Here is a 15,982-nt window from a genome sequence, read left to right as displayed (position 1 = left end):
CAGACTTGTGTAATTGTGATCATTGTTTCAAAATCCCAGCAACTTGTTACAATGTAACATGAAGTTATTTTTGATATTGTGTGTGCACAGGAGAGGTGTCTTGGCAGAGGACGGGTCAGTGCTGGCAGTGCCCGCCTGGCATACATGAGCTGTTATTGAGTGCAGTGCCTGCTGCAGCCTGGTGTATGGGCGGTGCAGGGGGCGGGGCCACACAAACATACACTGCACTGCTCCCTCCTGCATTGCCCACACTGGGGGCAACACGACTGCTGCCACCGCTGCCCTTCTCCTGCCCATGAAGAGGCCCCGGCCGGATCATGGCGCCCTCCGGCCCCAGCAGTGTGAAGAGGAGGTGCAGGAGATGTCTGTACTGGATCCCGGTGCTGTTCATCACCATCATCGTGTGCTGGTCCTACTACGCCTATGTCATCCAGCTGTGTATAGGTAATATTGCTGCCCAACTTCATTGCCTGGCATCCTAAACCCATATAACATGTGCATGTCACTGGAGAAAAGTCAGCAGATAACTCTTGTCTATCATATACCTGTACCGATCACCTGCAGATCAATATCCTCTGATACTATTAGGGCAGACTAATCTGTGTATGCAGCTTTGCATTATTATTTCAGATCTTGCATATTGCTGCTATGTTGCAAATGAAAAATAATACAGAATGTCCCTGATCACCTGCAAAAATTATATTCTAAATGATTGCATGTATGTATTATTCTATATTAATCCATATTATTCTAAATGATTGCATGTATGTCTTATTCTATATTAATCCGTATTATTCTAAATAATTGCATGTATGTATTATTCTATATTAATTCATAATATTCTAAATGATTGCATACATTTCTTATTCTATATTATTCCAAATGATTGCATGTATATATAAGGTCCTCCTAACACTTGATCAGGTATATCCACTTAGGGTTGATCAGCTCATTCTGCATCAATATTAGTTGTCAGCCCCAGCTGAATGCAGTTTACTAGGTTCTCTCCTGTGTTTGTTTACTGATCTGTGCAGCATGCTTTTTTACATACAACCCACAATTGTTTTCTGTTTAGTATTTGTAACAAACTGGCAAATAAAAAATACTGTTGATTAGATTTCTTTATCACAGTAAATATTTTTATGCTATACAATTATAAATTACCTAGTACTGAATTGTGTTTTATAACATGGAGCAATCCATGGCAAAACACCAATCAGTTAGTGGTCTAGCCAGGATGAATGTGTAAATGCTAAAAGCAGGTTAGCAGAATTGAAATAGAACCCTGATTGTATATTTTTGGCTTTACAATGGATTTATAATGAAGAATAAATTCCTAAAGCATGCTTTTTTATTATGTTCTTTAGCTCTGTCACAGAAGTACCACTATCACTGTGGTGGTCTCTGTAAGCATTGGGACGCATCCACATGCTTTCTCAGGTGTCTGGGGCCATCTTTAGTTAGGGAGAATATGTTGGGACACATGGGGCTGGCACAAGCAGGAAAGGAAATAGAAAATGTAGCTTCATTTTACAACAAAAAACATGGAAGCTAGGGATGGGAAGAAAGGACACGAACAAGGCCTAGGAAATATAAAACCATAGTGCACTTTTTGAAATGAATATAGCAAAGGCATTTTATACATCATGATGTTTGTTTTTTTGTTTTTAGGATTCTAACCTGGGTTCCACTTTAAATGGTGCCCACTTTAAATTTTGGAGCTTTGAAGTTGCACTATGTAGTAGATGTTGAGATGAATAAAACATTTAAAGTAACTACATACCATATATACCAAAATGCTTTTAGCATCCAGATTTCATATTATAGTAAATGCATCAGAACAGTTTTTCTGCAGGAGTTAAAAAATGTGCAAACTATAGGAATCCATTAATTCTCAGACATCTCACCACTTTTCTTATTTGTTCGACATTATAATGAACATATTGGCACTTTATAGGGAGATAATCCTGCCTACTGTAAATGTATTATCTATTGAAATGTATCAGTAACAAGATCTGCATGTTTACTGGATAAATTGTTTGAATGCCTGTGAATAATAAAAGGAAATGAATATTGCATATTCCCTGAGCAGGGAATAATAGGGGAAATGGGACGTGCTGTAAGGAACACAAGCAGTGGTCATTTACTAGATGTAAAATGTATTTTTTAGGCTTCCTTGCACATACAGTTTGCTAAATTTATATCCAGGGGATATATGTGTGCCCTGAGTTTTGAGAACACATGTTCAGACCATCCAACTACATTTTTGGTAAACTGTTCTTTTTTGCAGTGTCAGGTATAACAAAAATGCTGGAAGCCTCAAAAAAAAGACTCAAAATCTGTTTGTGTCCCATTTGGGTATTGGATGCACTTCTCACCCCAGCCAAGTGTTTCAGACAACTAACAGTGCAATACAGTGGCCTGATCATCACATTACTGCTTTTTATAATGTATTATAGTTTATTACTAAGTATTACTTCTCCCATTAGGATGGTGTCAGCACACTGAGCACGGAGCAAGTCTTTATTCACTATATAGTAAAAAAATTACTACAATTATTACAAATTGGGATGTGGCATTGTGTAGCTATGATGGAAAAATTAAAGGAAAGTTTGACCATGTAATTTACATGAGTTGTAAAAGAATTTCTGTGAACACGTTTGTATTTTTATTATTTCTTTTTAAAGCTGTTTTTATGCCTGAAAATCTTCCACAAGGCGTATATATACTTTTTGAAAATTCTCTTACGTTAATGTAAACCATTATGCCTGAAAAGTTCCTTTATTTCTCTTCTCATTTGTGTATGATGTAGTAAAAAAATACACTACCAGCTTTTTTAAGCACATTTATTCCACTGCTTGTTAACACAAATATTTAATGCTATCTGTGTGTGCACGGTGGAGATTTTACCTGGATCATTCTACATGGACAGCTAGGAAAAGCTCTTATTGGTGTCAATGTTTTTCCCTACTGATAAACTCTTTATGTTTGAGCATCAAAAGGAGATCATATGTGCATGAATAAACCCGCATTCTGGTGCAGGCTTCCAGCGTTTGTAGGATTCTTGTTGATAAAGTTATGTAGGAGTGCTTTAGAAAGATGGGTCAGTGCTTTTCTTGGTGTCAGTGTCTTGGCATTGTTTCGGAAGACATTTTCTTTCTCTAGGTTACATATGACATTTTTGTAATTATTTAGAGGAAAATAGCTGCTTTTTATTTCCTTCAAAATGATCAAGAAAAAAAAATATATTTTAGTCAGAATAAATAATAAAAGTATTTTTCAGTACTCTGCAAACACAGAAGCTGTAGCTTTTTGTTCCTTTCACAAATATTTTACTTTCTTGTGATGTCCTGCTGTAAAAGGCCTGCTGTTCACAGAACACAGAGAGGCAGAAGATAAAATGATGATTACAGAGACACACGATTCCTGGAGCCAGATTGCTTCTGCTGTTCTGTGTGGGTTTTTTTTAGATTACCCATTGCCCTCTGGGAATCCTTTGTCATGTTACAATTTTTATTTTTGTTATAAAAAAATTGTATACTTATAGAAAAATAAATAAAACACATCAGTGTCAAAATGTATACATATAAAAATAAATAGATCCATTAACAAATAATGCAAACCAATTATTGATACACTTTATTAGTGAAACTCTAAAGTGCGTGTTTAAAGCCCGATTCCAGCCATCTTAGAGTGCTCCTAGCTTTTATCTGTTGCTTTTTCTTTTATCCCTGCCTTTTTTAGATGACTTTTGTTGTTTCATGTGACCCTGCAAGGTCCACTTCTGAATTGGCTTTTACCTTTACTTTGGCACTAGACACTAGTGATACTAAGAAAACTGATATGAGCGTGTCTTAAATGTTCTCAGCATTAGTGAGATGCAGAAGGTACAACATTTATGCCAGTCGTGCACATTTTACTGACCTAAAACTGAGCCGAACATGAGCAAACATAGTGTTGATTGGCTCAGGTTTAAATTAGTGCAAATTTTCATGTGATTTGTACAAAACTCAAATTTGTTTTGTAACTCATTGGGCTTCTCTGCTCAGCATTATTATATTGTGCAGGATGTTGTGGTAACACCCATCAAGGGGAAGAACCATCCACTCATGGAGAGTGGGTTGAATGATGCTGCAGCAGACACAGAAGTGAATTTATCTATACATGTACATCTTAATGTATCCAGTTTGTTTTAGTTTGGGTAATTGTACAATAAAAATGTTGCTTTTTCATTTGGGGGTGTTTTACATTTATAAATATACCCTGCAATATAATAAACCACTTTTGTCAGTGATAGGTGGGCATTACTCATTGGAAGCGCCCTATAGATTGCTTTATAATTGACAACTATCAAACTGTCATGGTTTTCTTTGGGCCCTGCTAAAGTTTATTTGAAAGTAAGTGGAAAAGGAGAAAAAAAGCATTCCTAGTGCATCTGATAACACCTAGAATTAATACAGCCCACAGGGGGCTGATTTTCCACAGCTGTTGTTCTGGCTTCATACTGTGTTGTAAGAGGCACTGAAGTACCAGAACATTAGACAAGCCCCAAAAATAACTCGATTTAGATAAATAGGTCTTCACCCTGGAATATTTACCATGGCCTGATAGCTGGACCTTATCAACTAAAGAAATGCCATGCCGAATATTGAGAAAGTACATACAGTAGTTGTTTGAACATGTATTACCTAACATGCCATAACAAGGTTTTAAATCTGGAAATCCTTCAGATGAATGGAAAATGGGATTTCATATGCATTTATGCCTGGGTTTTTTTTTTTTACTTTAAATGCAATGATTTACAGGGTTTATATATTTTAATGCTGTGTCTAGCTATTCTGAAAAGAAAATGTCACCAGCACTTCTGTTCTCCTTTATAATACAGAACGATGTGATCCATGCATATCTTTTTATGGTGTTTTGTTCTTAACATTTCAACTTATATATAATATGTATAGCTAAACACTATCTGCATCATCTGCTGGAAGGCTTAGTGTATCATTTAGGTACAGAAATCGAAATCCGCAGTCACCAACTGGTGGTCCAGGAGGATTTTGGTGGTCCACAGAAAAAAGACATTATTTGCATTTTTATGTTGTATTAATATTAAAACAAAAATAATATTCTAATAAACTCCTATATTCTGAATGACAAATTTTGCCTTTATATTGCATTCAATTTACGAACTGTACTAGAGACATAAAAACAAAGGAGGCGCAGCGTGACGTCAGTGTAGTCTTAAGTTGTATGAGACAACTGTTGCCGAGCCGTACGCTTCAGTATTGTTTCCACCATTACAACAATCACCCTGCTCCGCGAATACCAGTTCTTATCCGATTGTTTTATTTGTTTATTTTTCAGATGCTCTTTTAGGTAAGTATGACCTTAACTATGCATTTTCTTTAACTGTTATATGTAATGACATCAAATAGTTTGACTTTGTTACCTATCATTTCTTGTTTGGTCTTAGATTGGAATGAAATAAACCCATAATAAGTGAGAAAAAGCAAACAAATATTTTGCATTTCTTAGTAATACCAAATATAATGCAACTAATGATAATAGTATGAATAGTAATACTTCACTTAACCATGAGCTGATCAATAAATCAGATCCTCCACAGTCCTTGTCAGGCACCATTAGGAAGATCAGTATTTTACAAATGTATTTATCTTTTTTAAATAAAATCATATTAATGGTCCGCTTAATTTAAAATGATGATTTTTGTGGTCCTTGAGTTCTGAAAGGTTGTATTTATATTTTTATATCATTAGGAAGGATTGTAGAGATGCAGCTGAAAGAAGGGACATTTCTTCAAAACAAACAAAAGTTTAATGTTAGAGCAGTGTTTCCCAACTAGGGTTCCTTCAGAGGTTGCTAGGGGTTCATTGATCAATCAGCAGTTTGTGTCACATCAGTTTAACTGTCATCAATTATTTCTTTTGTCTATCTGTAAGTGTGACATTCTTCCCACTGGCCAGTAATGAAGAGATATTCTTCCTAACAACCACCTTGTTAATGTATTGTAAGCTTTGGATATAGTAATTAATATAGACAGAATTCCTGAAAGTTATTTCAAAGCCTCTTCCATGGTAAAAAAAAAGGTAGAGAAAGGTTGAAGAGTTAGCACCTGAACTAGTGTCATCAATAGAGGACAAGTCCCAACATCAGAATCAATTCTATTCTGGGGTCTATATGTTAACAGTGGATCCTGACCAACCAATGAGCACAACTACAATAGGACACGTCTGATTAGACCAAAAAAAGTGAAAAGTAAAAGTGAACCTAGCTGAGGGTACCTATGAGCCAAAGACCCTAACTTACCAGGATGCACTTAACAGGGGGTCACCATGAGAATTCCCCTGTGTCACTTCATACATTAATTAAACAGGAAAGACTAAATGACTTACAAATGAGCTAATCATAATCTTCAAAAAGTCATGAAATGTCATGCCCAACATGTACAAGATATTAAATACCTTTTAGGTGTTTTCTGCAACAGGGTTTCCATTTTTATTTTCCTCAACAAGAACAAAGCTTCACTAACCGTGTTAGATATTATCCTACTTGTTCCCTCAATCTTGTTTTGCTTACCAAGTTTAAACTACACAACTCCACTGCTGTAATAACCTAACCCTGGTATGCTTAACAACCCTTTAGATGGAAGTCAAATATCCCCAGAAAGGAAAAGCTTACAGTAAGCCTAATAATAGAGACAAAAATGTCTAAATTATTCCTTTGCTGGATTCTAGAAAAAGGAATGAGCTAATCGCACATGCAAAGAATGAGTTTCTGGGGGCATTTTAACCACCAGACTGTTAAACCTGACCTTGGTTTGGGTTTATCGATTTTGCAAAAATTGCAAGAATTCAAAATCCTTTGCATTGAACTCAATTCAAAAAAAGCTGTATTGAGTCCAATACAAAGAAATCCTTATATAATATATATATAATTGTATTATATATATATTATATAGGCTACTGTACAGGTACATTACATTATACACTATTTTTTTTTTTTTGGACATATTTCGGTGAGTTATGCAGTAATTCGGTGAATTATAAGTAATTATTGAGTAATTTGGTGAATTATAGCCTACAATCTAACATAAATTTCCATGCAAAAAAATTAACACTTTTTGCATGGAAGTTTGGAAAGAATTAGAACACCTGGCGTTCGCGTACGTGTCCCTCGGCGATTCCTGATGATGTCCGTGCATGCGCCCGTCGATGGGGGTCGTAGCGGGAAATTCAAATATTTTGTATTGGATTCAATACAAAGTCCTGTATCCAATCCAATACAAAATAATACAAAATATATTTATGTGGTTTTGTCTATAGGTATGTGACGTTGGACTTTTGGACACTAGGCAGGTGTTTTAGAAAAATATATTACTATACAGTATACCGAATTATCGCATTTTCAGTATTTTTCATTTATTTATGTATTCTTGTTTAAGCTGATTTTTGTGTCTTTTATTTGATTTTATTAAAAGTAATTTTTTTTTATATTCATGATATCTACTAGAAGCCCTGTTCGGACATATTTCTGTAAGTTACAGGTCTACAATTTAAAAAAAAAAATTTCATGAAAGACAGTGTACTGCTTTTGGTACAGAAATCTAGACATCAGTGTAACGCCCAGGAGGTTAAACAAAAAACTGTGTGCAGCATGACCCCAGAAATCTGTTATGACTGCTGCATGAAATCATAACACTGTAGGTTGAAATAAAAAAAGGTAATTTCTAATATTATTACATGATAAAAAATCTTGGGCAGCAGTTTTATTTATTATGTCATTGTTAGCTATTCAACAGGAACCTGTCAGAACAGAAATACTGTATAGGATGCTGCAGGTAGAAGAACTCTCATCCTTAACCTCTATTAGTGAATCACTGATACAAAACAAATGTGCAGGTCACCAGCCCTGACTTTACTGCTTCCATTCTTGCTCCAGATCATTACCTCACATTTCCACCATGATTAGTCCATGAACAGAACAAATATTGTTATTTCAGGTTTATGAGACCTTGTTTGACTCCAGATAACATGCAGCTGGTGAGTGATGATTAAAAATAAAAATTATGAATATATATAATACAAACACTGTATTATTGTAAAATAATAACTGACTGCTTAAAAGTTGTAATTTTATCTTACACAAATGACAAAAATAGAACATTTTAAAAAAGACTGAACTGGTTATTATATAGCATGGATTCTGTGACTTTGTGTAGTGGTGACTACATTGCAGATGGAGAAGATTTTTTTTAAGATAAATGCTTGCACATAATTATATGTTTAACCTTGCTGATGTGACTAATCCTCCATTTGTCCTCAAAGTGTTGGAATATAGTCACAGATGTTCCATGATTCAGGCTTTTATGAGACAAAATATATATATATATATATATATACAGTTCGGTCCATAAATATTTGGACAGAGACAACTTTTTTCTAAGTTTTTTTTTTTTTTAATTTTAAATGAAACAACTCAGATGCAGTTGAACTGCAGACTTTCAGCTTTAATTCAGTGGGTTGAACAAAAAGATTACATTAAAATATGAGGAACTAAAGCCTTTTTACACAATGACTTCATTTCAGGGGCTCAAAAGTAATTGGACAATTGACTCATAGGCTATTTCATGGGCTGGTATGGGCAATTCCTTCATTATGTCATTATCAATTAGGCAGATAAAAGGTCTGGAGTTGATTTGAGGGGGGGGGGGGGCGGAGGGTGCTTGTATGTGGAAGACAACATGTGGCCAAAAGAGCTCTCCATGCAGGTGAAACAAGCCATCCTTAAGCTGCAAAAACAGAAAAAACCTATCAGAGAATATCCCTATCCCATTATTAGGTTTGGCAAAATCTACAGTTTGGTACATCATGAGAAAGAAACAAAGCACTAATGAACTCAGCAAAGCCAAAAGACCTGGACGTCATCAGAAGACAACAGTAGTGGATGATCACAGAATCATTTCCATGGTGAAGAGAAACCCCTTCACAACAGCCAACCAAATGAACAACACTCTCCAGGAAGTAGAGGTATCGATATCGAAGTCTACCATAAAGAGAAGACTGCATGAAAGTAAATACAGAGGGTGCACTGCAAGGTGCAAGCCACTCGAAAGCCTCAAGAATAGAAAGGCTAGATTGAACTTTGCTAAAAAAAACATCTAAAAAAGCCAGCACAGTTCTGGAAAAACATTCCTTGGACAGATGAAAGCAAGATCAACCTTTACTAGAATGATGGCAAGAAAAAAGTATGGAGAAGGCGTGGAACAGCTCATGATCCAAAGCATAGCACATCATCTGTAAAACATGGTGGAGGCAGTGTGATGGCTTGGGTGTGCATGGCTGCCATGGCACTGGGACACTAGTGTTTATTGATGATGTGACACAGGACAGAACCAGCAGAATGAATTCTGAGGTGTTCAGAGATATACTGTCTGCTCAAATCCAGCTAAATGCAGTCACATTGATTTGGAGGCGTTTCATAATACAGATAGACAATGACCCAATACATACAGCCAAAGCAACCCTGGAGTTTATTAAAGCAGTGAAGAAGTGGAATATTCTTGAATGGCCAAGTCAGTCACCTGATCTGAACCCAATTGAGCAAGCATTTCACTTGCTGAAGACCAGAAAGGCCCACAAACAAACAGCAACTGAAAGCTGTTGCAGTAAAGTCCTGGCAGAGCATTAAAAAGGAGGAAACCCAGCATCTGGTGATTGAGTTCAGGACTACAGGCTGTCATTGCCAGCAAAGGGTTTTCAACCAAGTATTAGAAATGAACATTTTATTTTCAGCTTTTCAATTTGTTCAACTACTTTTGAGCTCATCAAATGCAGTGATTGTGTTAAAAAAAGGCTTTAGTTCCTCACATTTTTATGCAATCATTTTGTTTAACCCACTGAATTAAATCTGAAAGTCTGCAGTTCAACTGCATCTGAGTTGTTTCATTTAAAATTAATTGTGGTAATGTACAGAACCACAAATTAGAAAAAAGTTATCTTTGTCCAAATGTTTATGGATCTGTCCAAATGTTTATGGACCTAACTGTATATATCCCCTGTATTGTGACCCAACTCTTCAGTATCCACCCAAAAACAGCAGGGTGGTATGCCCGGTTAAAGGGACTGGGGAGAACACTGTATGTATGTGTGTGTAAATATATATATATATAACTTTTTAGTATTCTGTCAGGCTTACTTTGTTATAAATTTACATTGTGTGTTTATTAAGAACCCCAGGAAGTGTTTTGCTACAGCATATAGGAAAGTAAGTTTAACCCGTAAGTAAGACCTCCATGTTGTTCTGTGCTAGTTGTGCAGCAGTCGCAACTCTGCTGTTCACTTGGTACTCTAAATTGTGCTATTCTCAGAGTAGTCAGAAGAATGTACAGACTTTAGGCAGCAATGATCTTCTTAACTTTAAATGATTCGCTTACTGCATATGCGATGGGCCACTAGTAAACCTTATGGATAGGCAAAAATTTGCTTGAGCATAACTTGCACAATGGCCTTATCTTCCAGAATACTGAAATAAGTTGCTTCCTGGAATTTTTAAAGGCCAACTCCATTTCGGAGTAAGTTTCACAGAGATGAGCACAAAGTACATAATGCACACAATTATATTTGGCATTTGGTGCTTGCCAGTGCAATTATGCTATTTTAATTTACAGGTATGTAATACAGAAAAATGGAACACGATTTTTGAGCAGATGTGTTTGACAAGATTTGCTGTACCAAATTTTGAATAACAAGCAGTTTGTCTGGAGTTCTACCTTATGCTTTGTGTAGATTTATTATGCCCATTCTAAAATGTCATACTGAACAGGCTGTCATGCTTCAGAAATCCCTGAAATTTTCCAACAAATATAGAATTAGTACCTACAGAGAGAGAATGGCATGCTGAACTCAAAAAGTGAGTGCATAATAGATCCCCTGGGGAAAGGAAGAACTTAAAGCAGAAAGAAAAATAACAGCAAGTAAGCCAGCACAACTATAAAGCAATGCCATCATACTTTAGATAGATACATGCATTTTAAAGTATCTTACAAAATGTTTTAAATAAAGTTAAGATTTAGAGCGTATTTGTCTTATGTTGTGTGTTGCATAAATGGAGTAATTCTTACCTGCACTGTTTTGCACCTTTTCATGGAATAGTAACAACTAAGAATACACAACTTTTTAAACCAATCCAAACCTGGAATGGATCTGATCCAGAATTGAAAATATTTACCAAATAATAGCAAAATATTTTTAAAAATTCCTTTCCAAGCTTGCTTGATCACCCAGGTTCACCCATGAAAATCTACCTTCTCCAGTCTTGGAGAGCTTTAATGAGTCAGGCCCTATATATATTTGAATGGAAAAAAGCAAGGCAACAGGTTTTCCCTGAGCATGTTTATTTACCCATCCAATTAAAATAATAAAATTTGGAAAAGCTGAACCATATGTCCACTGTCTACCTTAACTACCTTAAAGAGGACATTATTCTTTCTCTCTAATAAATGTTGTCTTTGAGCACAGTTACTGGTTTTTGTATAGTACTTTGGTTTAAAAGCTGGGCTCAGCCCCTTCCTGCCCACCTCACCCACCTTATATGTTACAGGGCAAGGACTTGGGGAAGGTACACTTTTACTGCTTCAACAATTTGCCTGAAGCATATTAGAGGCTTCTTTAATGTGAAGTATGAACCCAGGGCTCCTTTATTTTTTGCTATGTATGTATAATTTCTCCTCTTTTGCAGGTTATTGGCTTGATTGATTAAACAACTATTTTTCTTACAATTTTATGTCTAAGTATTACTATTTGAATGCTTGTTTTTCCTCTGGAATGTGTACACACAGGGGAGACATACCAAAAGCAATATAAACCTTACCTAAATTTAAGTTAATGAAATCCTTTTAAACTCAGAATCTATTAAAAACCACACAGCCAATTTTAGAGTGCAGCAATATATCAGGCTTTCAGTGTTTGGGCTGTCATAATATTGTAAAGACATGGTTCTGCCCCTAATACAACTTGTGCCCTGCTATTAGCTTGCAGCTTAAGTCTGCTGCTTCATCCGCAAGTCTTTCATTCCCCGATGACTGCAGAACTATAGGTGTAACTCAGAAGGGAGCATGTTGGACTTCTGCAGGAGGACCTCTAAGGGAGAACAGCAGCTCTATAGCTGCAGGCTAGCTGCAGGACACAAGCTGTATCAGTGACAGTGTGCCATACTTATACCAGACTGTCAGTTAAAAACATCAAAAACCTGTTAAAAACAATGCTATAAAACATTAAAATACTCCATGAACCCCCTGAAAATATACTTTACTTACTTTTATAATTTCTATTGCCTTGTTTTGAATTAAACAGCAACTACTATGATGAATGTGAAACCAATGATCATGATTTGTTTGGCTGCAGACATTGGTATGAATAACATAAAAAAATCAATACAGCCAAGAGTGTACATGCAGCTTGTATTTTTACAATGTCATTTAGGGACTTTAAAATACCATAGACACAGCAGACAAAGTAGACGGCAAATCATCAAATGATGTTACATATTTAGTAATCTGTGCAGAGGCAGCCAAGACGTGGGAAGTATATTTAGTCCTCATACACCAGCACTCAAGCAGATTTTGTTATTATAATTAGACTGCAAAATAGACTTCTTAAGGTTATTAAATATAAGTAGGAAGAATTCCTGGGTAATAGATGCAATACATGTAATTTTCCAAGGTGTACTTCATACAACAGTGAGGTTACTTGATTGTTGGAAACATACTGCCATGTTGATGAGTCCTAGAATACTAACACAATACCTGAATACTTGTCAATTAGTGAATTTTTATGGTATACCTTAAAAGCCCAGAGGTTGTAAATTAGTTTAGAAGCCTGCCATGAAAAGTGTATTTTACCTTGTGGTGCCCTGTCCTCTTGGGCAGTTGTGCTTGCATACTCTGTTATTGAATAACATGCCTTTGCTGTACCTGGTTGGTATGGTTTTATGTTTAGCTTAATTTGGTCTAAGAAAAAAAAAATATTCATGTATCTTAATATTCTTGCAGGGGGGGGGGGGGTGTCTGTGTATATAATGTCACCACCAAACTAATGAAATTAATACCAGTTATTGAAAAGTCTACCTGCCTTCTCCTTTGCGTTATATTGTTGTGCAGTACATTTTATGGGGCCATTAAAACTAAAACGTTGGGATTATGGATATTAGTTAAGAACTACAAGGCTCAAAAAATATAGAGCAAGACAAACAATTTGTACTGAAGAATGGATGCAGTAATCAGTAGCAATTATCTTGTGATCCTACCAGTTGCCTTATCTTTTGTAAATGCCAAACACAGAATTGAGTCCATGTTGGAGTGGTCAGTTTGCATCCCTTAGTTTATGAATGTGGTTGCAGGATGCCAAGCCAAAACACAATATGTCTTTAGTCAGATTCACTGTGCAAAGCTGCTTCATGGGCACAGAACAGGGAAGTACTGTATTTTACTGCTGTTCTCTGTACTTGGGAAACAGAAAGTCAGTGTGATCACTTAATAAAATTTAAATAAAAAGATTGTTCATTAGGCCGTTATGACCATTTTTTTTGTACTTACAGTTGACTTACACTTTTTAATGTCATTATTGTTTTATTTTATTTTTTTAGTTTTATTGCTTGCATACCTCTATCAAGATAAGCAGCAGAAAATCTTAACTACATGGTACAGGAGGAAGACATTTTTGTATCTGTAGCTTTTGTTTCACATGATCATTCCTCTAGGGTTGCCATTCAACACTCCTTTGCACCCTTCTGATTGTATTCCCTTTGGCATCCCATGCTTGACCTGAGTACAGTGAAATCTGATTTAAGTTAAAACATTCATTTTATATGCATAATGGTTTTATTGATTTTTTTTCTAACAGAAGATTGTCTGTGTGATAACAATTTTCTTGTAATGAAATATATAATTAAACTTGTTTGTATCAATGATAAGTTTGTGTATAGAATATATACAGGGCATACATAATTAAAATAATCCATGTTTTTTGGCACATATGGCACTGCCATTGTCACAAGGTGTTATTGAAGGCAGCATGCTGACAGCCCTATGTGCAAAGTTGCTGTTGGACTGTATGGTCTCTCAATCAGGATCCTATAAAGAAACAGGTGATTACTACATTTTATTTGAAACAAAGAGCTACTTTCTTTTTCTTTTCCTTCTGCAGTGACCAGAAAAAACTAAAGAGAATACAAATAAAGAAAGATGTTTGTAAATATTGTTACCCCTCATTTAATTGTATGCAATAGAGATGTCCATTCGTACAATTTTGCCCACTAAAATGTAGGCCAAGTTTTATATATTCAAACGTCACTGTTCTTCCCTATCTCTATCGATACGAATTGCATAAAATAGTCTGTAATAACACTAAGGATGAAGCAATGTTCAGACATTGAAAAGATAGAACCTAAATGTTTTGTAATTGTGTTGCTATGGCAGATGGGCAAGTTTAATTTAATTCCAAAATAACTGTACTGTGCGGATAGGAGGGATGGTAGCTAAATATATAGCTGTATTTCTTATTGGTACATTCATAAAATTAGTTATCTGAGATGTAACTAGACAACAGGGGTGTATTAAGGACAAGGTACCACTATAATTGTAATGTTCAGGTGCATACTGCTAAATACCAGGAATAATATAGGGCATTTTACCATAAACCATGTGTTACAATGCCAGTAGGCACACTGAACAGTGTCATTTTAGAAGTAATTATGTTTTGTGTTTCTAGTTTTATGTGCAGGAAACATCTTTGATAAATGCATTGTACCAATTTTGCATATGTAGAAAATGACTGGACTAGAGGCATTGTGTTTAAGACATAAAACTTTTTTTTTTGCCTTTTTTGACTTACTTTCATGTTTTTCAACCTTTTTTAGTCTTTTTTTTTTAACCTGACTATTTTATCATTATTAGGGGTATCGCCTTCCTTTTTTATCTACTACATTTCTGCCAGTTTTTATTATCTGCACAGTCCACTTTAGTATAGCAACTTCACATGACCACTCATAAAATAAATTGTGCAGAGGATGCATCTAGAAAAGCAAATGAACATAATAGTGTGAAATTAAACGGCCTTGTATCCTTACTCTTGGAAAAACTTTGTATTTTACTGAGGGCTCCAACTAAGCAGCAGTGAAGAGCAGCAAAGGGGAGTATAACTGAGCTAGGGATTGGGCGTTGAGGAGTCTTTGACATATTCCACTTTAAGTTGGATATTGGTATATGTGGTTAATCAGAATTCTGCATAAAACAACATTGTTTATTCAATACCTAGAAGTCTCCATCCACAGAAAAATCAAATAATTGTATACTAAATCTGAAACATATTTCTTGTGTGCCCAGGAAATGATAAATAATGTAGTAGAGTAGGAGAAGCACAATTACTGTATGCACAAAAAATGCAAATCAAGCAGGCTTGGAGCTTGAAGAATAATACGCAAACTGAGAAGGGATCAAAAACACAAGTTTCTCTTGCCTTTGTGGGAGCAGTTGTGGACACAAATACTGAAAATATTGTATATTTTCAGGTTTACCACTGTGTTGCCAGCAGATATCAAGTTCAGAACTTCAGTTTGAGATAGCTGGTTTGCTGCTCTTCTGTGAAGAGCGACCTAGGTATCAGGATCTTGGGTTACACACAACTAAATAAGTAAATTAAATGACTAAGACGTGTGTGCTGGTTTAGAATGTTTACTAAATTCTGAGCCTGTTTTTTTTTTTTTTTCAGTGTCTATGAATAACATTGGAGAAAAAGGTGAGTTTATGTATGTATTATACTATAAAAACCACATCTATCTCATTGCTTGTTACTGAAGGTAGTATTTATTAACCAGATAGCAGTATTGAGGAGCAGGGTAATCTGTATTATTGGTTGCTATAATAGGAATGGTTCCAAGTGTTATGCTCAAACTACAGTTTTTTTTTTTT

General features: G+C 35.6%; 1 protein-coding gene across 2 annotated transcripts in view; it reads left to right on the top strand.

Annotated features, from left to right (window-relative positions):
- Positions 1-217: 217 nt before the first annotated feature.
- ZDHHC2 (zDHHC palmitoyltransferase 2) overlaps positions 218-15,982 on the top strand; it is a 54,265-nt gene continuing 38,500 nt past the window's right edge. Inside the window, exons 1-2 of one of the 2 annotated variants that reach the window (XR_011919969.1) lie at positions 218-444; positions 15,783-15,809. Coding sequence is in view for 1 of the 2 variants with exons in the window: in XM_072406189.1 (XP_072262290.1) it covers positions 318-444; positions 15,783-15,809 (154 nt within the window). In the remaining variant the exon portion in view is untranslated. The remainder of the gene's footprint in view (positions 445-15,782; positions 15,810-15,982) is intronic. The other variant, XM_072406189.1, reaches the window with a different exon arrangement.

The sequence above is a fragment of the Pyxicephalus adspersus genome, chromosome 3 (assembly GCF_032062135.1).
Source record: "Pyxicephalus adspersus chromosome 3, UCB_Pads_2.0, whole genome shotgun sequence".
NCBI classification, from domain to species: domain Eukaryota; kingdom Metazoa; phylum Chordata; class Amphibia; order Anura; family Pyxicephalidae; genus Pyxicephalus; species Pyxicephalus adspersus.
The sequence above is the reverse complement of the archived record's forward strand: the minus strand, read 5'-3'. Positions and strand labels throughout refer to the sequence as shown.